The sequence below is a fragment of the Acomys minous genome, assembly GCF_964271855.1.
Source record: "Acomys minous genome assembly, chromosome: 18".
Lineage (NCBI taxonomy): Eukaryota > Metazoa > Chordata > Mammalia > Rodentia > Muridae > Acomys > Acomys minous.
Genome location: NC_140501.1, coordinates 2060787 through 2085551, shown reverse-complemented (window position 1 = coordinate 2085551; position 24765 = coordinate 2060787). Strand labels below are relative to the sequence as shown.

At 45.8% G+C, this 24765-nt stretch overlaps 1 protein-coding gene and 1 long non-coding RNA gene across 2 annotated transcripts in view; one reads left to right on the top strand and one right to left on the bottom strand.

Annotated features, from left to right (window-relative positions):
* The window catches only part of CLYBL (citramalyl-CoA lyase), a 211671-nt gene that overhangs the window by 166819 nt on the left and 20087 nt on the right, over nt 1-24765 (top strand). The window contains exons 3-6 of the mRNA XM_084767908.1: nt 12927-13115; nt 17505-17606; nt 19440-19533; nt 20890-21057. Of these exons, the coding sequence (XP_084624034.1) occupies nt 12927-13115; nt 17505-17606; nt 19440-19533; nt 20890-21057 (553 nt within the window). The remainder of the gene's footprint in view (nt 1-12926; nt 13116-17504; nt 17607-19439; nt 19534-20889; nt 21058-24765) is intronic.
* The window catches only part of LOC311589465, an 80602-nt gene continuing 63440 nt past the window's right edge, over nt 7604-24765 (bottom strand). Inside the window, exons 2-4 of the long non-coding RNA XR_014776560.1 lie at nt 20865-21076; nt 18511-18688; nt 7604-9879 (exon numbers count right to left, since the gene is read on the bottom strand). This is a non-coding gene — a long non-coding RNA (uncharacterized lncRNA). The remainder of the gene's footprint in view (nt 9880-18510; nt 18689-20864; nt 21077-24765) is intronic.

Genomic DNA, 24765 nt, shown 5'->3' with positions numbered 1-24765 from the left:
CTTCTCTCCATTCCCCAAGCTGCCTGGCCACTGCTGCGAGAGCCGATGCCTAGCTATCAACACTGGGTCACCACCTGCTTCACAGGTCACTCTCCTGGTTTCATATAGAGTCCAGCTAGGTGTCTTTTAAAGGCCAGACACAAAGGAGTTTTCAGTTTTCCTTATGACTCCGTCTTTTGCACAGCCGATTTAAATCCTTGCATTTCCTACTCCACTTACAGTTCGGAGAGAACAATGATGTAATATGGCGGGGGCTGGGGGCTGATGCTCCGGCGTTGTTAGAACTTTAATGTTCTTGAGGCCAGGTGTGTGTGGGCAGATGGGCTGCCTTTCCCGGTGCGGCATGTCCAGAGGCCTCTGCTGGCAGGACTGCCAGCCCAGGAGGCTTCCGTTGTCATCTCACAGGGAGAAAGGACACCGTTTCATTGTGACACAGGCCATCCAGCGTCCACACAATCTGTTCTGCTAAATCGCACCTGGGGCTGTTCGGAGAGGGGTCTGGCAAGGTTTCTGGCTGCTAGGGCCGGGGCCCCTGCCTCGGAAGCCAAATCCGCGGCTGGGCTATGGTTGCTGCGCTCCGAGTTCGCCACTCGGGAAATTAACCTACTTGTTCTCACGTTAAACGCTTTATGAAAATTTACTGCGCGCAGAAAGAGGAAAGAAAACCCAAGTGGCCTTGCAGTACTCCTGCCTGGCTGGCACCAGTGAGGGGACAAAGCTGCCGCCGAGAAGTAAATGGCTGGCACAGGAAAGGTGGAAACGCGGCTGTGCCGCCAGCCCACCATTGCTTTGTTAGCATGGGGGGGGATGGGGGGGGGAAATGGGGGTAGGGGGCAGTGGGGGCCCAGTCGTGTGGCCGGGGTTGGGCATTTAATTAGAGACGATCCTGTGAGCGGGAGTTGGTGTACTCTGTGACAAGATATGGCTCTTGCCTCTTACTGTACAGCATTCATTTGCAGGGAACTATGACATTCTATGCGAGGAAGAGAAGCTGCTGCCTGTGTGGGTGGACAGAGGACAGCAGTTATCATAGCCTCCCTCTTTTTTTTTTTTTTTTTTTTGAGACAGGGTTTCTCTGTGTAGCCTTGGCTGGCCAGGCTGGCCTCAAACTCACAGAGATCCATCTGCTTCTGCCTCCCTGAGTGCTGGGATTATAGGCGCTGGCCACCAGGACTCCCTAGTCTCCCCTGTCTTTAAAAAAATAAAAATAAAAATAAAACAACTAAGTGGGTGCAGAGAGATGATTCAGTGGGTAAAGGCGCTTTGCCACCAGGCCTGACGATCTGAGTTGGATCCTCGGAAAGCTTATAGCGGAAGGAGAAAGCCACCGCCCACAAGCTGCCCTCCAGCCTCCTCTTCTGGGCTGTGGTACACTCGGATCCCCATTCCCACATATAAAATAGATAAATGTAATTTTTAAAATAAATGTGGTATTATTATTGTTGTTGTTGTTGTTGTTGTTGTTGTTATTATTATTATTATTATTATTATTATTATTATTATTGGGCGAGCTGAGGGTATAACCCAGTTAGTACCCTGCTTGCCTTACTGTGTGTGGACTGGATCCCCGGCGCAGTGTAAAGCAGGTCTACTCCAAGCACTCCAGAAGTGGACAGAGGAGGAAGATCAAGAGTTCAAGACGACCCTTGCCCGTGTACCCCAAATAGCAAGTTGGAGCCCAGCCTGGATTGTGTGAAATGCTTCTCTTTAAAAAAAAAAAGGGGGGTGGGGGTGGGGGCGGATTTGTGGCCACAGCCATCTCAGGTCTTTCATCCTTTTCTTTCTTTCTTCTTATTTATTTATTTATTTATTTATTTATTTATTTATATTTTTTTGTTTCCGAGACAGAGTTTCTCTGTGTAGCCTTACATGTCTTGGAACTCTGTAGACCCCACGGGCCCTGAACCCAGAGATCCTCCTGCCTCTGCCTCTACAGTGCTGGGTTTAAAGGTGTGCACCACTACCGCCCAGCCATCTTTTTCTTTTCATTGTTGATTTTAAGAAAAAAAAAATGAATGAGATAGAAAAGTAGGACCCTTTAGATACCTATAAATTTATTCTGGAAAAGCAATGATCCTTTCAAATATTTTTTGGGACAGTGAAATGACTCACAGATAAGTTTGATTGCTGCCAAACTTGCCGACTTGAGTCTGCATGATGATGGCTGGGCTAGCCTGGTCTACAGAGTAAATTCCAGGACAGCCTGGTCTACAGAGTTTATTACAGGCCATCCAAGGCTATCCAGCAAGATCCTGTCTCAAAAAAGAAAAAAAAAAGTGCCCCAAGCTGGCTCAGTTAACTGAGTGAGTGCTTTCTAACATGCTGGATGAAAGTACTGAGCCTGTGATGCCCCAGCATTTACAAGGTGGAAAACTAGAGTGGGGAGCTGAAAATCACCCTCCAAGCCGGGCGTGGTGGTGCACGCCTTTAATCCCAGCACTTGGGAGGCAGAGGCAGGCGGATCGCTGTGAGTTTGAGGACAGCTTGGTCTACATAGAGAGTCCAGGACAGCCAAGGCTACACAGAGAAACCCTGTCTCAAAAAAGAGAGAGAGAGAGAGAGAGAGAGAGAGAGAGAGAGAGAGAAAGAGAGAGAGAGAGAGAAAAGAAAGAGAAAGAAAGAAAGAAAAAGAAAGAAAGTCACTCTTGAGACCAGCTTGGGATACACAAGCCCCTGTTTGAGAGAAACTCTGGAAGAGCTTAGGGTGCTTGCTTCCTTCCTTCCTTCCTTTCTTTCTTTCTTCCTTTTGCTTTCATATTTATTTCTTTTTAGCTTTAAAGTCCATTTTAATGTACTGCTAAAATAGCTCCTTTTCATCTTGTTTCTGTTAATAGACACACTATTGCCCTACTTAATTTTTTCCCCTTCCTGGCTGTGAGGAAGACAAATGGACACACTAACAGATTTGACAGGATTTTTTTCCTCCCTCAGACAAGGTTTCTCTGTGTAGCCCTGGCTGTCCTGGACTCACTTTGTAGACCAGGCTGGCCCTAGAACTCACAGAGAGGCAGATTTGAATCTTGAGGGCTTGCTCCGGCAACCCAATGGATGAGGCTCGCTCAGCCTGGCTTGCCTGGAGACAAGGCCGCTCAGGCTGAGTGTCTGGGCACTTTCACTTCTTCCTGCCTGTGGATGCCAGGTTCCTGCGCCCCTCCTTAGGTGTTGCTGAAGCAGCTGGCACAGGCAAGAATTTCTGACCTCAGTGTCATTGTTTATAACCCACGTTGGGTAGCCTGGGAACAGTGTAGCGCAGCCTGCTTCGAAGCCTTGCTGATGGGTAGAGAAACATGTCTTCCTAAACAGAAGTAAGCTGGCAAGGTGACAAGATGGCCCAGTGGGTAAAGACGCTTGAAAAACCTGGTGGCCTCACTTCAACCCCCAGAACCTACAGAAAGGTGCAAGGAGGAAAACGTGGGCCCTACCAGTTGTGCTCAGTCACACAATACAATAAATGCATTTTTAAATTTTTTGGTTGGTTTGTTTTTCCTGAGACAGGGTTTCTCTCTGTAATCCTGGCTGCTTGGAACTCATGCTGTAGACCAGCTTGTCCTCGAACTCACAGAGATCCACCTGCCTCTGCCTCCCAAGTGCTGGGACTAAAGGGTGCGCCCCCTACTACCTGGCTTTGGTTCATTCTTTCTTTCTTTTCCCCCTTAAAACAAACAAACAAAAACCTAGAACCTTATGTAACTCAAATTGGCAGGAAACTTGCTGTGACCTTGAACTCCTTGACCCTCCCTGCCTGGTGTCATCAGTGAGCCCGGCCACACCCAGTCTGTGTGGGTTAGGGTCAAACCCAGGCCCTCCGGCGTGCTAGGCAAACACTTGTACAAATGAGTGAGGTCCCAGCCCCAACAACTGGTCCTTGATGTTCACAGGAAAAGGAAAGTTTTGATCCCTTTTCCCCACAACGTAGCTAGAGAAAGTTAACTGTCGGAATATGTTGCCAGCATCATTTACAACTGATCAGGCAGGGCACGGGCGATGTGCCTGTTATCTTCAGCGTGCCTGGACCCTCAGTAAGCCTGCCTCATTAAATTATGAACCGAGCACTCTTGATTTACCGTCCGAGAGAATGAAAGCACCGGGACCGTGCCCTGCACGGGTGATCCGAGGCACCTGCAGCAAATGGTGCTTTTTCCCTTCTCGTAATGAAGAAAGGTGGGTGCGAGTCCTTTGATGACAGTGCTCCCTTTTGCTTGTTTACTTTGATTCTCCCACGCAGACTGCGACCCAGCAGGAGGGCTTTTAAACCAAAACAGTTAATTACCTCCTCTAACCCAGAGAAGTCGTGAAATATAAATACCGAGAGATGGAGAGGGCAGCTTGGCTCCAGCTGTACTTTGTACCAGTTGGGGAGGAGATACACCACCTCAGTCCTCCAGGGGCAGGGTAGAGGGAGACCAATTAGAAGGTGTGCTCAGGGGAGGTGGCTGGCCACCCACTCTGCAGCGTCAGTGGGCTGGACCGGGAGTCCCCGAAACGGAACCCGTGTGCAAACATATCTTCTGGACAGAAATGAGTCACTCTGGGCCCAGAGGCCTTCCCAAAGGAAGAGGCTTTGATGTGGATGGGATGGAGCAGGGACCTGACCTAGGACAGTCCCTCCAAATGCGGTCACCGACACCGGGCATCTGGTCCAGAGGACCATAGGGTCCATGTCTGCACTCATGTTCCGTGAGCTCTTCAGCCGTCTTTCTAGGGGAGCACAGCCCTAACTCTCTCATTTCTAAGACACAGCGCTCGCTTGTAGACTCTTTTGTCTTCCTCCCCATTCCCTGGCATTAAGCAGGGCTCCACTCCCCCACCCCTGGCTTCATATACACTAGCAATCTACTTGTGTGCATGTTTGTGGGGCGTGGGGAGGGAAGAAGAGAGAGAGTGTGTGTGTGTTTGTGGATACACACATACCACAGCACACATACATACCCACGTGCTGGCACGGAAGTCACAGGACAGCTTTCCTTCCCCGCCCTCCCCCCACCCTCCCCCGCCCCCTGTGGATCCCAGGGACTGAGCTTAGATGGTCAGGCTTGTACATGGCAAGCGGTTGTATTCTCACAGCCGTCCCATCTGTCCATCTGGGCTCCTTCCTGGGGGCTGCTCCCTCTGCTGCTGCTGCTATTAAAGCCCTCAGTTTTCAGAGGCGCCAGGCCCAGGTCCAGGCTCCCGTCCCTGTCCTGGGCTCTATAGGAAGTGCCACCCCTGCCTATGGGGAGCAGGCTCTGTCCACTGGATGGTTATTTTACTTCTAATCCTATGAGCTTCTTCTTCTTCATCTTTTTTTTTTAATAATTTTTTAATTTTTATTTTTATGTCCATTGATGTTTTGCATTCATGCGTGTCAGCGTGAGGGTACCAGATCTTGGAGTTACAGACAGTTGTGAGCTGCCATGTGGGTGCTGGGAATTGAACCCCGGTCCTTTGGAAGAGCAGACAGTGCTCTTAACCCCTGAGCCATCTCTCCAGCCCTCCTAGGGGCTTCTCAGCACTCGCCGTGTGCTGGTATACGTATGCTGGGATGGGAATATTAGGTTGATGTAGCCGCTTTGAGAACCAGCTAACGGCTTCTCAAAAGGCTGAGCGCACAGTTACCGTGCGACCTGGGAGTCACACCTTTCTTTTAAATACAAGCTCAAGAGAAGTAGCCATGTATGGGGACGTTATAAAAAAGGGGCGTTCACAAGCGTTCCTAAGAGCATATTCCATAACAGCCCCAAAGTAAAAATCAACCTGAATGTCCGTTGGCTGATGACCAGTGAACATAAGGTGCCGTCGCCTGGGAGACTGTTTGACAGAGAAGGTGCTGACGGGTGGCAGAGCAGGGGTGACACAGGACCACAGTGAGAGGAGCCGTTTCAGAAGGCTGGGCACTGTGTCCCTGAGTTTCAAAGCAGAGCGCATGTTCACAAAGAAAAGGTACAGATGGGTAAAGCAGATGTGTGTGAATTTTATCTCACTAAAGGATTACCAAAGGGCTGGAGCTGTGGCTCAGTGGTTAAGAACAACTGTTGCTCTTTCAGAGGACTTGAATTTGGTTCCCAGCACCCACGTGGTGTCCCGTGACCACACACTCTCCAGTCACAGGGGGTTCAGTGCCTCCATCTGGCCCCTGAGAACACTAGACATGTATTTGGTATACATTAAAAAAACAAACAAACAAACAAACAAAAAAGCCGGGCGTGGTGGCGCATGCCTTTAATCCCAGCACTCGGAAGGCAGAGGCAGGTGGACGTCTGTGAGTTCCAGGCCAGCCTGGTCTACAAAGCAAGTCTAAGACAGCCAAGAATACACAACAAAACCTTGTCTCGGAAAACAAAAAACAAAAAACAAAAACCAAACTGAAATAAAACTTCAAATAAATAAATAAAAACAAAAATACCACTACCACCAAAACAAAACATCAAAAACTCAAATAGTTTTCTACAAATAACAAAGTAAAAGTTTTTATTTTAAAACTTTTTTATTGTGAAGATACCCAGATATACATGAACGTTAAAGAGAGTCGTGGTTTTTAAAAATATGTAGTCATTGACCAGTTCCCCTAAATACGAACATTTTAGAAATCTTTTCAGAATTTTTTCCCCTCAATTTTATTACCAGGATTTTGAACACCAGAGAATTTAGAAGATTATGCATCGAATGCCGTTGTACTCTTGGCTGGATTTTCCCGCTAGCGTGTTAGTCTGCCCGCCTTGTCTTTAAAATCCACCATAAGCTGCGGACAGCCCGCCCCTGCCTTCAGTCCCACTGCGCTTACTGTCGGCTAGTGGTAGATATTCGATTACAGTTCTTTTTCCGGTTTTGAGGTGAAATTTACCTACAGTGAAAAGCACAAATGTAAAGTCTTTGATCCTTGGTGTGAGACAGAGGTAAAGGCCCATGTGTCTCAGAGCTTCACTCTAGTGTCTTTTAGAGATATTTGTAACTTTTTTGCATGCTGGAGCACACCTGGTTCACGGGGAGGCCAAAGGGCAGCTTCCAAGAGTCCCTTCCCTTTTCCACCTTGTGGTTTGGGGTCAGGCTCAGGCCCTTGAGCCTGACAGCAGGGACTTTTACCCTCAGAGCCCCTCTTGCTGGCTCTCTCAGAAATGTTTTTAATGCCTCAGAGACTATAAAATAAATTGTTTCCATAGAGTTTTGAATGTCATCATCGTGTTTGATACAGTGTATTTGTCTGTCATAGAGTCAATTAAATCTCATCTCAGAGAATGCGAGGATGCCTCATACTGTAAGCCCCCTGGGCCCTCTGAGTCCTTGAAATGAAGAGAAAGATGGTTTGCCTTTTCCCCTATAAGCTCTTTCGTTTTAATGTATCTTTCACGATAAACACATGAGAAACTTTGCTGTATCTAAATCTATGGTTTGAGAGTAAATAGGGAGAACAGGTGGAATGTTGTAGGATGAATCAAGGCATGAGATTTTAAGCCAGTTGATACAATAATCTCATCCCTGGGGCTCCTCCTCCTTCCCTCCCTCCCTCCCTCCCTCCCTCCCTCCCTCCCTCCCTCCCTTCCTCCCTTCCTCCCTTCCTCCCTTCCTCCCTCCCTCCCTCCCTCCCTTCCTCCCTTCCTCCCTCCCTCCCTTTCTTTTCTTTTTCCTCTTTGAAGAAACAAACCAAGATTTCTTTTCTACAACAACAAAAAACAATGAGCTAGAAATTCATATGATCAAAGTATATCTATACATATTTGAAAATGTCAGAACAAAACTCATTATTTTGTACAATTAGTGACCTTTTAAAAGTCAACACCAGCTCTCGGCTAATGAAACACACCACCAGGTCAGAGGAATCAGGAACGTGTTTTCCAGTTACCACATCCTGTTTAGTGACCCTTTAGTGATAAATCCTGTGTGTTTATAAAAGTGCAACATGCTCTCCTTGTGATGACCTTTTTCTGCATCATAAGCATTTCTGCTTTTTACCAAAAGTGTCTAAAGAACAGATTAAAAACAAGGTCTTTAAACAGAATGGTTCACTTGAAGTATTGTGTTTTTTTTTTAAGTTTGTTTGTTTTGATTTGATTTAAACTAAACTTTACTTTGAAAATTTTATATTATTATTTTGGATTTTCGAGACCTTGAAATTTTTAACATAAAGATGCTCTCAGGGCCTTGAAGAGGCCTTTCCTGTGACTTCACTTGACCAATGAGATTACATGGAAATGGGTTAGGATAGGCTGATCTAGAAAAGGTAGCACTCACTAGTAACTTGGATCATAAAGCGTGGCATTGGAATGAAAATATTAATTCTATGTATGTTTTTAATTACAAATGCTATACATCTCTCCCGAGTCTAGAAAGTCCTTTCTATTTCTTAATTACCAGGCCTCAGCATGTGACGGAGGCATGCTTTCCCCTCCCAGGTCCCGGTAAAGTGTGTACTTTAAAGTTCACAGTTTGGGGAGGGGAGAAGCTGAGGGGGGGGGGATGTTAATTCAGATGTTAGGGGACGGTGTTGACGCTGTTATTTAAGGCACTTATTTGACTGTTTATACTTTGTGGCTTTATAAATAAGCCCGAGGGGGCTCCTGGTTGCTCGATGCATCTTGAATCCGGTGCCCTGTCTGTCTTATCCTATCCGACAGTAGAATTGATGCCCCTCTAATCCCAGGAAGTTTGGGGCTAATGAACTGACTGCTGAGCGGCCGCCACGGAGCTTGGTCCCAAACTATACTGTACTTCACACTCGATTTATTCTCCAGATGGCGAGACTGTGCCGCCCCGCCGCGAGGGACCACCCCTTCCACTGGAGTGTAAAAGTGGACGGATGTTGTTTTCTTTGCAGATCTCATCGTTCCGAGCTAGAAACTTGCGAAGATGAGTGCTTATTAGCTTTAATGGGTGCCAATCGAGCCAACTGCACGCCGACTTTCTCCCTTAGCATCGGAGGCCGCAGGTCTTTGGGGATGGTTGATTATCTGCTTTCTTACGTCACCAGAGTGCATCTCCTCCCCAGGTGACAGGAACCCAGGCTCTGAAATCATAGCACGCCTTGGTTCCTGGCCCAGACACAGTCACATAATACTGTGGCTTATGGGTAAGGACAATTTTATTAGCCTCTGGTCCACTGCACCAAGTAGCCCGTGGCACGGCATATCGATCAGTTGCGGGAGAGCCTTGGAAGGTTCTGGCCCATCCTAACCTTGTCCGAAACCCATATAAAGTCTGGAATCAGACATGGTACAGAGCACTCCGTGGCAGTGAGCGAGCTGCTCCAGGACCTAAGGAAACTTCTCATAAAAGGCCTTGATTTTGTCATTCAGCCATCCAGCCTGTGAGGTACGAAAGGGCCGAGCTCATCCACTGTGAGGATCCTTCAGCGAGGCTGCTGTGTGTGCAGTGTGGTCAAAGCACGCTCCTTTCTAAATTGCTGCAAGTCACTCTAAAGACCGCACTGAGAGCCTCCGCCAGGCACCTGTAGACCTCTTACTAAGCCACCTGAAGATGGAGGTAGAGGGAGGACAGAGGACAAAGAGAAGGGGGTGATGGAGGTGAGAGGGATGGCAGTGAGAGGTCAAAGGGGTGAGTACAGAATGGCCTTCTCCTCATAACTGGGTGGACGGAGCTAACGGAATACACAGCACTAATTGTTCTCAGAAGCTGCCTTTCCCTCAGCCCAACAGATGGCATGGGTGTGTTTACTAGCACAGTGACATATTTCACCATTAAAAAAAATCCACACACTTGTTGGTTGGTGCAAATTCAGTAAGGCTGTTGGATATTTTGGGATACTTACCAGAGGGATCCGCTCTTCATTGATGTAAATTGTAGCAAGCAGCCTGTTAATAAGAGTTCTGTGTGGCAATGTACCTCAGACGCAGTCCTCCAGTTTTGGAAGGGTGTAGTGGGATGCCCAGAAAGAGCTCCCTGTTCATTCTGACCCAACAGGGGGTGGGGGTGGGGGCAGAGAAGAAAAGAAAGAGAAAGAAAAGAATAAGATGCCGAGCGCTCACTGCCCATTACTATAACGTGGAAAGGACTAATCAGATCAGAAACTGGAATTAGGTGCTTCGTTTGCAGCCAATGTCACAAGGATAGAGTTTGACTAAGTCACCTGGAATGTGCCAAAACCATGGCAATCTGAGCAGATGAAAATCACAAACAGGTTTAAAACAAACAGTTCCCTTCAAATCCAAGGAACCAGCCAAACAGCTTAGAGGTCAAGTTCTGTTTGACACCAGAGACGAAATTTAGGAAGTTGCCAGGGATTCTGCGTCATTGAGCACATGTGTTTGGCCAGCCTATTGAATGTCTTTTATTTTTTAAAGACAGGGCCTTGCACTGTAGACCAGGCTGGACTAAAACCTTCCCTCAGCCTCCCAACTGCGCCATCATACTCAGCATGGTGTACCAGAATTTGGCTTTTAAAGTTCGTTTCCCCCTTAACAGTCTAGGGAAATACCTTCTATTTTGCCATTCAGCGTGTCTCAGTTCAGCAATGCTGACGTTCTATGGGGCGAGAACCCACGAGTTGGGATGTTTGCAAATCCAACCCCTCCTGAGTTCGTAGCTTCCCAGGCCTCGTGAGGCATGAGCTGGATTTTCGCCTCTCTGAGGCTCTGAGGCTCTGAGGCACTAGTGAAAGCGCAGGAATCCCCTCGCCTTCTTCGAAGCCTGCTTGTGCCAGCTGCTGCTCCTGGTCAGCATGTGCTCCCACTAGCTTCCAAAGCGGCACTCCACGGCGGGGCGCCCAAGTGGGGTCTGCGCTGTGGAGTAACCATTTTGCGTAAAGGTTGGGTACAGGTCAGCAGAGGGCGTGAGCTTGGCTCCCGGCGCCCTCACAACCACGTGGGACTGCAACTTCAGGGGAGTCTGGTGCCTCCCACCTCTTTTGGCACTGACGTATGCACACTCCCCACAACACACACATGGACTATTAAAACACATTTTAAAAGATTTAGAAAAGGGAAATGATTGTGTGCACTCAAGCCGCACTGGCGCGTCATCCCCAGCTTCCTCTTGCTCTTGCCTGAATTTGGGCCTAGTTATTCACCGCTCACGCTTGCAAATCAAGTCTCCACAGAGACGGCCTGAACTCCTTGTGGGTGCCACTCCTATGTTACCTAATAACTCTATGCTACCTTTCATCGCACGGTTACCTCAGCCCCCTACCCGGAAACCTGCCTGGTTCCATTCAGAGGCCGACTTATTATGTCTGGTTTAAATCAACCGTCTTGGGTTGGCTCTTTGCCTGGATTTAGACTTCAGGTTGGCGTAAATTAACTTGATCATTTGTTGTTGTTGTTGTTGTTGTTGATAGGCTCTTACCCTTCGATTCTGCCCGTGTGGCCCTCACTGTGTGAAGTAGGGTGGTCTCGAACTCAGTGCTCTGCCTGCCTGTGCCTCCTGAGTGCTAAGGCTCCACCATTTGCAGCACATAATGCATTGCTGTCTATGCTCTGGGAGCTGTTTTCCTAGGGAGGTGCTTCAAATGGCTGCGTATTGTTAGAATTTTTTTACATTTATATATTTTTTATTGTATGTGTTTGGATATTTGCCTATACAAAACCACAGATGTGTGTGTGTGTGTGTGTGTGTGTGTGTGTGTGTGTGTGTGTGCCTGTGACTAGTATCCATGGAGGCCAAGAGAAAGCATCACACACACACACCGCAGAGAACTAGAGTTACAAACAGTTGTTAGCCTCCAATTGAATGCAGGAGCTAAACCTGGGTTCTCTGCAAGAGCAGTGAGCCACACTTCCAGCTCCAAGACCCTTTTTCTGTTTTAGGTTTGGTTTGGCTTGGTTTTGTATTTTCCAGACAGGGTTTCTCTGTGTAGCCCTGGCTGTCCTGGACTCGCTTTATAGACCAGGCTGGCCTCAGACTCACAGAGATCCGCCTGCCTCTGCCTCTGCCTCCCGAGTGCTAGGATTTGAAGGCATGCGCCACCACTCCTGGCTCCAAGACTTTTTTTTTTTAATGTATTCATCAGTGGTTAGATGCTTTACAGTTTTATTGGTGTAATAAAAATTCTTCTCAAATGAAACTACCTTTGATAAGCGTTCGTTTCTGGCAGTGAGAAATTTGTTGAGGGCTGTTGGCACGATGGAAGACTTCATTTTGAAGCTGGAATTGGCATGAAACAATGGCCACACCAGTCCTTTGTCTCCGCACCAACCCCCACTTCTTAGCATGCGCCTTCTCACCCGCCCGCCCACCCCACAGTCTTCACCTCAAACTCAAAGCTAATACATAACATATTTGGTCTCATACGGGTTTTCCTTGGGATAATTCAAGTGTGACTTTCAGCATTTCCTAACTGCAGCAAAGACTGTCAAATCAAAGAAACAGTCTATTTGTCAAGCACTCTACGGAGGGATTTCTTGGTGATGTTACTGTTTCCACCTGACCAGTGGGAGCTTCTCACGTGGTACCGAGTGTCAGATCCATGTGAGCACCTCCCTAATTGAATGTCAAGACACAATTCAGTCAGAAAACAAATAAAATAAAAAAGATGATTTTTTTTTTTTAGCCCTGATACCTGGGGAGCAGAAAAGCAAATGCTTAGCTTTCCCCTAACATGGGTATGCTGATGGGTGACGTGGCCACAATCCTGATGGCATCCAACTTCTAAGACTTATTAAATGAAGAAATGTGGGTAAAAGACCTGGAACCATGCTTAGTTTGCAGTTACTGCCCAATCGATGAATTAAGTATTTCACCCCCTCACTTGGAAAGCACACTAACAAGCAAATGCCTCTGCACTCGGAGGTATGCCAGTAGGCCGACATACAGTCCCGTTGTGCTGCAGCCATTGAGCGCTGTGTACGAATCACTCGTTTGCAGTATTGTTTCGTGGGCAGAAAAGGTGCTGCTGTAATCACAGTATTCGTGAGTGTCCATCAAAGCTCTGTAGAGAGTTCTTTGGCTTCTCCTTGATGGTAAGAGTGAGTTTAGGAGATACGTTTTCTCAATATTTACAGACTGAAGCTCGGTTAAGAATAGTGGACACTCTGCAGCACCTAGACCTGGGCACAACAGAAAAGTGTGTGAGAATCAACTCGGTGTCCAGTGGTCTGGCGGAAGCTGACCTTGAGACATTTCTGCAGGCCAGAGTTCTTCCCTCTACTCTGATGTTGCCGAAGGTGGAAGGGCCTGAAGAAATCCAGTGGGTGAGTAACAGTGCTGCTCTGTGGGACGCAGGCTAAGGAGATGGCTCACAGATAAAGCAGTTGCTTGGCGTGTGTCAGGTCCTGGACTCAGTCAGTGCCACGAGAAGAGATAGAGATAGACAGATAGATAGATAGATAGACAGATAGATAGATAGACAGATAGACAGACAGATAGATAGATAGATAGATAGATAGACAGACAGACAGAGAGAGAGAGAGAGAGAGAGAGAGAGAGAGAGAGGTGGGATCGTGAAACTTGAGTGATGCAACCAACCATTTCCTCCCCACTAGAAGCCAGCTTTCCCCAATGTGGCTCCTGGAACAGCTCTCCTTTGGAAACACTGCTTTTTGCTTTCTGGTTGGCTTTTGGGGTTTGGTCTGGCAGTCTCCTCAGTAGCCCTCACAAGTTAGTCCCTGGACACTGACCCATCTGAGCACCCACCCTGCCACCGGGAAGAGTCATGGCATAGCCGGTCCTGGCCGAGGCTCATCTGAAGCCGTTGTGGAAGGCGAGGAGGGACTCTAGTTGTGTATAAAGCAGCGGAGGGAGGAAAAGGTCACTCCTTAGGGTAACTGGAGGAAGGAACAGGAAGCTTTTAACTCGTGGTTTTAATTAGCTCAGATATTATTTCCTGAACAGCTCTCTGGTGCGCCCTTTTTTTAAATTGCTGTCAGGTGTGTTTGCATTTCATGACTGACTTTTCAGCCAATAAAAACCTGAAATGTAAAGTGGTTGGCATGTCAAATTACTTAAGAAAACTTTGAAATGGGCCCAATTATGCTACGATTGTTTTAATTGTGAAATTGGGGGTGGGGTGGGGGGTCGGCTGCTGAATGGGGAGTTATTATTATTCTGCAAGTCCCTTGAATAAAACGCCACTTTATTATCGCCACTTGGGGCAGAACCTTCGGGATGACTAGCCAGGATGGATAGTGGGGAGTTCAAAGCAGCAGCTGGTTTTTTGTTTTTTGTTTTTTAATCTTGGAGGTTGCGGATCTAGCCGCAGCAATATGCTGAGCAGCTGCCATATACCTGCTAAAGCTGCTAACTTTGAAAACAAATTTTTAAAGATTTACTTTTATTTCATATACAGTGGCATTTGGCCTGCACGTATGTCTGTATCAGGGCATCAGAGCCCTGAAGTTACAGACAGCTGTGAGCTGCCATGTGGGTGCTAGGAATTGAACCCAGATCCTTTGGGAAAGCAACAAGTACTCTTAACCACTAAGCCATCTCTCTCCAGCCCGAACTGCTCACCTTTTTAAATCCACCTGCATATGCTGGACATTTATGATCCAACCCATGGGTCACCTGCCACATGAGGCCGCTGAGCACTTGAACTGTGGCCTGTGCAAATGAGGCGTGCTCGTAATGAGTCAGGTGCATGCCTGGGTTTAGAATCTTGATACTTTCTCCAAATAGAGAAAGAAAAAAAATGGAAAATATCTCTATTTTTTAAAAAAAATATCGATTCCGTATTGCAATAATAATATTTGGGATCTGTTAGTTGAATATAAGATTTGAAAAGTCACTCTGCCTGTTCCACTTTACTATTTGAATGTAGCTACTAGAAGACTGAAAATTATTACACGTGTAGATGCCATGGTATTTGTGTCGGCAGCTCTGAATTGGAATCCTGGTAAAGACTGTCATCCGGGGCTTGTGTTTACTTGGTAAACTGGAGCTCTCACCAAGGTTAGGCTTAGATGCTCAGAGACAGGGTTTAGAGCATATTAATGTCCCGAGGGCTCCAACCCCATTCAGATATGTATTAGGCTGATGAAGGACTCTGAAGTCCCTCTGCCTTTTGGTTTCATCGTTAATGCCTATTTAACACCAGCATCACCATTCGCCTGAGCGGGGAGGGGGGTGTGATCTCCCCAGTCTTGAGCTACGGCTTCCTGTCACCGATTCAAATCCTCAGATGTGAGGGACGTTCTGAAATTGAAATAGGACTTCTAGCTAGCAGAAGTCTTCGGGGCTGTTTATTTTTCCTCTCCGTTTGTATTTATGTGAAGCGTAAAAACCTCAAGGCGGATGCACAACTGAAAGCTGGGCTTACTTGTTTTCTTTTGTGTGAGAATCGCCCGCTCGCCTTTTGTCGTTAGTGTGGGCTCTTGTCTGACTGGCAAGGCTTATTGGGCTGTAACAAGCGTAACTCTGCCTCTTTTGTCGCGGGACAATTCTCCCACAAATCCCAACAGTGTGCATTCTTCCAGCACGCTATTGGGTGTGCACTGGAATTGAAAGAACTGCTGAGCCCTGCCTCTTCATCCCCTCCCCAGTCTCTTTGTAATTCGCCCCCCCTTCTCTTCCTCACGCCCCCCTCCCCAGTCCCCTCCACCTCGATGAAATGAACACTTTACCAGGCCGGAAACATTTAATCGTCTCCTTTTGAAAAAATTAATTGAAACTTCTCCACTAGTTACCTTTTGTGTTAGTACTTAATGCAATTTTTTAAGAAAGAGGGGGCTGGGGAGGGGAGGGGCTAGCATATTTGATTTTTAAATGCCCCTGTTGGCCATAAAGCCAAAGGCACTGGAGATCTCGTTCATTAAGAACAGGGGGTATCTTGTAAAAGATTTACCTAGTTGTAAACTTTACGATTTTTGTAGCTATAACGACCTTCACAGAGAATGGTACAAGTAGACTTGGGAGTTTTCTTTTCTTTTTCTTTTTTTCTCCCTTAACCCCCACCCCCTCCCTGCCGCCTTCTTCTTCTTTTTTCCATGAGACCAGAAAATCAATAGCTAAGTATTCAACACCCAAGCCACCAATATTTCACTACTCGTTTTCAAGTTTAATTGTGGCATAAATTATGTTTTATTTTTCACGACGGCATCTAGTACCGTACAGGTTGCCCCGTGCTTTCCGCCTTCTCCCCCTCCCCCTGGCCTGTGACGTCGTGACGGGTTACTCCAGGCCTCTGAAAGTTGCTGAGGAGGTGATGGTGACGCCGGCTAAGAGGGAGGGGCCGGGAGCGACGGGAATCATTCTTCATTACTGAAAGCTGTGATTTATTTTAGCCTAATTGTAAAGTTACTGCAAATCGCTCAAAAGCTTTTTAAAGATCGCAGTGATTAGTTTTTTTTTTTAGGGGGGGGAGCGCACAGGCAAGGAGGGGGCAGGTAAAAAGGGAAATAACACCTCTAATCCTGCCTCTGGTAAATAGGCTGCCAGCTTTTAAAATGAGTTTCCTTTCTATTAGTGAGAATATTATGCTAAGCCTTAAGCATTAGTTTTTTTATGTTGCCATAGCAGCCTTATTCCTGCAGGGTGCTGACCTGTGATGATTACAGTACAAAGCTTATAGGGTCTTGAAACCCCCTTTGAAGATGAAAAGTCTTTGATGGTTTATATTTATGCAAATCTCTTAGATATGATTTACCCAACTGAGACTGAATGGAGAGATGATTAAAATTCCCTTTTCCTTTGATATCCATTAATGGCTGAATATTCCTTAAATTTAAATGGATATATATGTTTTCAACTTTATTTACAAAAATATCTTTATTATACCTGTTTCTTTCCTTTTTTTTTTAATCTTCCCACATCTTATTAGATCTAGATAGACATAATAGATTTACAATTTAGATTGTGCCCCCCTTTTTTTTGAAACGGGGGTGTGGGGGATCTGCGAGAGCTTTTGTGTGTTTCCAGATGATAGATTTTGGAATTTGGGCTACCCCACGGGCAGCACAGAGCTAGCTGTGAACTGGTCTCATGGAAAAAATTGGCAAGCTTTGGTCTTCAAAGAAATAAACTTCCTTTTTAAGGTCTTCCTAGGTAAGCTTTAAAAAAAAAAATATGAAGAAACCCCTCCTGAAGAAAGGGTGGTGTTGGTACCATAACGAAAAATACAGATTCTACATAGGTAAACGGCAGCCAACAGTTGCACATGTGTTGGTGTTGAGTTCGAAACAAAAACAGAAGGGGCAGGTAGAGAGAGAGAGAGAGAGAGAGAGAGAGAGAGAGAGAGAGAGAGAGAGAGAGAGAGGTCTGCTTTGTTCTGGGCGTCTGCCATTTGCATTTAGCAGAGAAGAGAGGGTGACAGGCCTGAGTAACCGAGTTTTCCCGGGGAAGCTCTGAAACCTGGCCACCTTGCCTTTACCCCCTCACTCCTAGGCCTCAAATTATCCCCTTTGGAGGAAAACGAATTGTAGTGTTTGAGATTTCACTCTGGGGTTTGGGGGACTTTGCTATCTTTACTTTTCCTTGCTTTTTCTTCTTCCCCCCCCCCCCCCCCCCCCCCGTTCCTTTGTGTGGATGCAGGAGGCTGTGCGTGCCACTTCCTCAGGTCAGGGACTTCGGCCCTGCTCCCGTGTCTGTATTTCAGGGGCCCGAGCTTCTGTTTTGTTGCTAATCACCTATGACATTTCTGATTTTAGTTTTCAGACAAATTTTCATTCCACTTAAAAGGCCGAAAACTTGAACAACCAATGAATTTAATCCCCTTTGTGGAAACTGCAATGGGTTTGCTCAATTTTAAGGTAAGAAAGCCACAATGTAGTTATGCAAGTTAGCATTTTACTTTGATTTCCTAAAGAGAATTTCTGGGTTTTTGTTTGTTTGTTTGTTTTTTGTTTTGTTTTGTTTTTTTGTTTTGGCGGTTTTGTTTTGTTTTTATTTGAACATCTACTTAAAATTTAAAAAAGAGATTTATAAACAAAGTATTTAAACCATTTCTTAGCTGTCCTACTCTAATAACAAGGCTGTCAATATCTTGGAAGACAAAGAAACTAGTTAAAGAAAGGCCTTCTCAGCCTCAAATATCTAAACAAACATTTATATGTTCCTGGACAAATATAAAAATCACAGAATTAACATATGCTTTGAATTAGTACGTGGATAGGTTAAGTGGATGTGGAAATTTTATTTTGTCACTTTCATATATTGAATTTGAATTGCTTTCCTACCAGTTATTTTTCCATTTGCAGATATCTGGACCTCTCTGTGATACTGTTACCTGCAATCTCTAGCAGATACGACTGTTGCTTATAGCTCACATATATAAATAATTTGTAGTCTCTTGTTTCAGTTTGCCAGGTTTCAAAGATAAAGTGTTTTCTAACCCACGTCCAAAAACATTAGCTGAGCCAGTTCTCAGCCACTGTGTGGCTACGTTAATCTACCTGCCTTAGCAGACTCATGGCTGGGCTTGTTTGCGCCCCTTGATCTGTGGACCTTGACATCCATCCCAAAATGTGTCTCTCTCACCACCTGACTTTGAATGGCTGTCTAGCACCCCCTGCACCCTCTTCTTGGAGTTTCTAGCCCTTGGTGGTTTTGTTTTGTTTTGTTTTGTTTTCCACTGCAGCGTGAGAGAGAGAGAGAGAGAGAGAGAGAGAGAGAGAGAGAGAGGGAAAAAAATCACTAAAAACAGAAGTAGCTGACCTGTGGTGGAGAAAAGTACAAGCAAATGCTCGGAGGAAGCTTTGGAGATGTGTACGGTTGTTCAGGAAGGGCCAAGCGCAAATGTCTGGGGGCTTCTCCGAGCCCTCTGCCTCGTGACCAGCTCCTCAGCCCGCCCTGTTCCTCAGCCCTGCAAGACGATCCAAAGCCCATCCCTGAGCTGGAATCAGATACACACAGTGATTTAATTTTAAAGCACTATTTTGCCATTTTATTCAGCAATGTACTTAGGAGCTCTCACAGCCCCTGAAACTGACTGACAGCATTCCTCCACCTCCCTCCTTACTTCCTCGTCCACACGTATGTGAGCACACCACAGCTCCAAGACTCCCAGCTACGTTTACAGTGAATGGGATTCGTCTGTACTTTCCTTTGGACTTGTCAGGGTTGCTTTATTCACCTGCCCTGGGTGACTGGTAGTATTTTTATTTTCCCTCTGAAGTTGTAGGTTGTGCATTGCCTGACTTTAAGCCTGAAACCATTTTACTTGATCCTAATGCAAATAATCCAATTAGTTGGATTTCAAAAAAAATTTTCCCTTCTTTTTTGTGGTTTTATGTTTATTATTTGAAAATCTCTTAAAGCAAAACAAAAACAACAACAACAAAAACCAAAATTCTGAAGAGACATGAATTACTTACAGTTAGAGGCTAAACAAGTTTACCCAAAGTTATCTAGAAAATTGGATGGCCTACGATTGGAGTGTTCCCACTGTATCATGAACAGTGACAGCTGTGCTGGTCTAATCACCAGGTGAAGCAAGTGTGTGTGTGACCTATTCTCTGAAGAACGTTGTTACGTGCTTTGGGAAAGGGGTCAATGTGCTTCATCCACACATGAAGAACTTAATCTTTCCTGTTGTTGATGTGCTGGCTCCTAGCCTCTGAGACTCTGTTCTGCTCTCTTTACAGGCAGTGTGTGAAGAAACACTAAAGATCGGGCCTCAAGTGGGTCTTTTCCTAGATGCAGTCGTTTTTGGAGGAGAGGATTTTCGAGCCAGCATAGGTGTCAAAAATCTCTCTCTCTCTCTCTCTCTCTCTCTCTCTCTGTCTCTCTCTCTCTCCAGCTCTCCCTTGGCCCCAGGGGGATGTGAGTTGTGTTTGTGTGTGTGGTTTTTGCTCCTTTGCAAAGGGACATTTACATAACAATGTGTATTTATTAGCCCTGGCCAAAGCTTTTCATGAAAACTGACCACCACTTCCTGATAATTTTGGGCTACATCTCCTGCTTCCAAAATCCTGTGTTTTTACTTCTGGCTGTTTATAAAATAACTAATAAAAGCCCTTACAACTTCAGGCATATTCAAGAATAAATGGGGTCCACTTGGCTTCTACTAATATTATATAACTAGCCTGACCTTAGCTAAATATGTGTCTCCACGTGGGTCTAAGACATGGGCCTCTAAATAAAATGTTAAAGTGTTTTCACGTCGGTCTTACTTAATACAGTGTTTTCTACATTAAATGGAGTCAGCAAATATTTTTAAAAGATATATTATAAATTTAACTTAGTATATGTTTCAGAGCGTTTATTGTTAAATATTTACTGGCCATGCTGATATTCACTGATGCGCTTCATCCTTTGAGCATTTATGAGCATTTCTATGGTTGGAGACTGAAGGCCAAGGTAACAGAAAGTGCTTTCAGACCCGCATCCCAGAGGTCTGGAGACACTTTTTCAGAGCAATGGGTATTGTAGCCCAAGTTTAAACACTGGCAGCTTCCCTCCCCACAGGGTGCAAAAGAAATTTTTATTTTAATACAAGTCTTCCCAAGAGACTCTTGTGAGTTCTACAGCTAAGTGCACTACAGAAGGCACATAGGCACTTTCTGCCTGTCCCCAAATGGGAGCCCTTCCCAAATGCTCCAACTGAGCCCCAGAGCACTCGCTCAGGACATCTTTGAGGACAGATAGATGTGACAAGACCTACACATGCCATTCTTAAGAAGTGAGACACACACACACACACACACACACACACACACACACACACACACACACAGAGCTTCCTGGACACTTGTGCTGTCTTTGGACTGACACTCTCCAAATGACAACACAAAAGAGGAAAACCTGTCAGGGGCTGCTGTGACCTCGGTTCCCACCTCCTGAAGTAGAGGAGGGGCCTTTCCCTGGTGCATGTACAAGTGATTATATAGGAGAGCGTGCCAGTTCACTAACCACACGTGCCATTCAGCGTTTCTTCCCCGTCTGTCTGTCTTCCTGTGCGCTTACTTTTCTGGGAGACATACATGCCCCGTAACCTGGTTTTTATAGTGTGTGCCTGGGTTTGGTTTCCAAGGTGTAAAACAAAACAAAACAAAAAACAAACCACTCACCCTTGTGTACACATCCCACTCCTAGGTGCAACAAGCAATAAGGACGCCCGAGACATCCTCTACGCCCGACAGAAGATTGTCGTCATAGCAAAGGCCTTTGGCCTGCAAGCCATAGATCTCGTGTACGTTGACTTCCAGGACAGAGATGGGCTTCTCAGACAGTCCAGAGAGGGAGCCGCCATGGGCTTCACTGGTATGATTCCTGGCGCTGTCTTAAAGAACAGTGTGTACATTAGCAGGCGTTCCTGAAAACAAAACAGACAGACAGACAAACCAACCATCCGTCACCCCATAACAGAGAAGGCTGCACATAGCAGAGGACACCTGGGCAATTACTACCTGGGTTGCTAGGTGCCCTCCCCCTGCCCCCGCTCTCTGCAAATTACAAAACAAAACATTTGATTGATTTTTTTTTAAATTTATACTTGTAACTTTTTTTTCTTCTCTGTCTTTTTAAGTATTTCAGTATAGTTTGAGCTGACCCCAGGCAAAGGATGAGGGTATGACGGGAGGGTTTCAAAGTGAATAACTGTCAGAATTTAGATTGGTGAAAAATATAAGAAAATGTTCCTAAAATAGCTAAAGTATTAATTAATTTTAAATTGATTTTTGCCTGTGATTTAATTTTTACCCATAAGTATTTTAAAAAATTATCTGGCCATTGTAAGGCTCTCTTTCCTCCTGTGTCTCCCAATAAGTGTCTGTGTACCTGCCGACACCTGTGAGTGCTGGCTGGCCCAGGGGTCAGTGAGTCCCTCACAGGCCTGTATGGGATGCAGGCAGGCAGCTGACAGCCAGCAGTGGGCTTGTCACTCCTATACCCTGAGTCCAAGGGAACTGAAAAGCATGTTTTTTTGCAACAGAATTCTGTCTTTTGAAAACCTTAATAGAATCTTATGCATAAATAGTTCTGCGTGGTTGTCTTCAGGCATGTGCATGTGTGTATTTTCTCTCTCTCATGATGAAAGTGCTAAGATTGTTATCTAGCAAGAAGGAGGAGGAGGAGAGAGGAGAAAAGAGGAGGAGAGAGGAAAAAAGGAAGGAAGGAAGGAAGGAAGGAAGGAAGGCTGTTATCCTTTTTATAAAGTATTTTGATATTATACCTAGTCAGGATTTAACTGAAAGTCTCAATAAGTACCTTGAAATGAAAAATGCGTATTGGTGGTTGACATCTTATCCTAAAACAAAATGGAAAGGCTTAAACAATAGTAGAGTTATCTTAGAATTAAGTAAACCGAATGTCCATTTTCGTATATAACAGTAAAATAAACCCAAACCCCTAATTTTTTAAGCTTAAAAACATGATCCCATGCATAGGAATTTTTTTTTTTAGTGATCTGAACTATCAGTAATTTCTCTTTCTATTTAATAGGGACTGAGGGAGAAAGGGATCCCCTTGACAGTCCGTGTATAGGGCGGGGGCATGCCTGTCCTTGCCTCCTTTGAGTGGCCGGTTAGGATGTGTGGACCAAATGGAAAAGTTAGAGGAAAAAAAACTCCATGAAATCTATCTAATAGAGCCTGATGTTGTTGGCCTACAACGTGTGGCACTGGCTGCCAGGCACCCTGACCTCGGCCACCAGCCCTTCGTGTTCTTGGTCGTACCCCCACCCCCCCTCCCCCCACCCCCCCACTGCCCTACCCTACCCCCCCTCCCCCTACCCCCCCACCCCTACCCTCACCCCACCCCCCCACTGCCCTACCCTACCCCCCCACCCCCCCTCCCCCCACCCCCCCACTGCCCTACCCTACCCCCCCTCCCCCCACCCCCCCACTGCCCTACCCTACCCCCCCACCCCCCCTCCCCCCACCCCCCCACTGCCCTACCCTACCCCCCCTCCCCCCACCCCCCCACTGCCCTACCCTACCCCCCCACCCCCCTCCCCCCCACCCCTACCCTCACCCCCACCCCCTTAGCTTCCTCTGGGGCACAAAGGTTTCTCAAGGTATAGGGCTGACTCAAACTGGTTCCCAACTCAATCTCAGAAGACAAGGTATTCAAATCCGGTTTAAGTGTCTAGACTGTGTCCAACTCAGCACGAAGAACTCGTGGGCCTGGCACTATTGTCTCTGCCCAATGGGGAGTACTAAATCACAGGAAGATGGCGGCCAGGCAGTGGGGAGGCGCTGAGGGCACAGTGCCCAGTGTGTATCCACATGACAGAAGCTGTAAGCTGGGGGCCACACGCCACACACACTTAACTGATTTTGAGAAAAATGCCCTTTGTTGCCCCAGCTATACTTTCACAAACTAATGGAAGATAATCGAAAGATTATATAGCATAGTATTTTTTAACCCAGGCTGTTACTGTTTTTTGCCGTTCATGAGACTAATTTTGAGACTTTTAACTGTGATACCTTAAGCCTGGTACCACAGAGGGAAAGAAGCGGCAGAAGATGAGGGGAAGAGAAGACAACGTGTTGTTACCAACTGCCCAACACTCGTCTGAAGCAGGTGGCCGAAGGGCGTAGAGTCAGCGGACGTGCCGCGTTATCCCTAACACTGACAGGGTCTAGGTCGGGGCAAGGGCTGCCTGTACTTCAGAGTGAAAACCTAAATGTACACCTGCACACATCCAGTTTTATTTTACAAGATTATAATAAAAATTATGCCATTTCTCCCATCCAGAAAGTGATTAGCATGACACCAAACGGCAGGCTGTAGTTTGGTTTTTGCTGTCTTTACTGCATGGGGCCCCCACTCATGTTGATTGATTTTTAAAAAATCAATCCGTTGGCTGTATACATGGCCATTAACTTTAGGATTTTTTAAATAATAAAAAGACGGCCCAAACTGAAATGTGGAAGAAAGCTTTTCCACTGCCTTAGCCATCACTGCTGTGAGGAGGCAGGATCACAAATATGAAGCAGCTTAGGTTTTCTTATGGTTTTTTTTTTCTTCAGTCTTCTATAGAAGACAGAAATGACACCATCATACAGTTACCTAAAATACTTGACAGTTATTGATTTAAAGCAAGATATATCAAGTGGTCCTGTAAAAAGGATCTCACGGTCATAAATTTTAATGCCGTCCAATTTTGCACCCTCTTGGTAACTTGTCAATAACAACTCTTGCGGATAAAATATTTGCTTGACTCTATCGTGGCGCCAAAGCCCCGGAATGTACACAGAATGACAAAAGACGCCTTGGCACGAGCGTGTACAACCAACACAACTTTTAGCAGTGGCCTCTTCCTGAGCTGTGGGTGCTTCCGAGCCTTCAGGAGGTGTCACGAGAACCCAGCTCAACGTTCGCCCCTCACTTTGCAAAGCCTGCACCAAAAAAGTCCCCCGTGCAGTCCGCCCTTTTGCAAGCAATGTAAATTATGTACATAAATTATGAGATCCAGGGATAACAACTAGGAAGTGGACTAACTGGGCACTGACAAGCTTTTCAAATAATATTATTACAGCTATTAAAGCAATTAAACGTGGAATCGATACCTACTATTTGAAAGGAGTTCATGTTTGTAGCTCCTATTATTTGTCTCCGAAAATTAGTCTTTGAGTAGTTCGGAGGGCCTTTACGTCCACAGACCCTTAACGTCCTCCTACTGCTGACAGGCAGAATAGAACAATAGCATAGAATGTTCCAATTGTTCCAGGGCTTAAAGAGAGTGTTATCTACTCACCTACACTTATTTTCTTGAAACACTACAAAAAAAAAATTACTGTTTTACTATTTTTACAAGCACTGTTACTTTATCTACTCAGCAGAATAAGGATAGCAACAAAAACTGGTATTTTATAAAACATGCAGTGGCTAGATGTTGAAACAACTGTTTCAAAAGCAAAGCAAATTGATGTGGCAACAAATACAGTTAGCCGCCATTAAGTGTACATCAGTCAATTTATGTTCATAACTTTTCATGTAATGCGATATAACCTCGTTGTTATGACA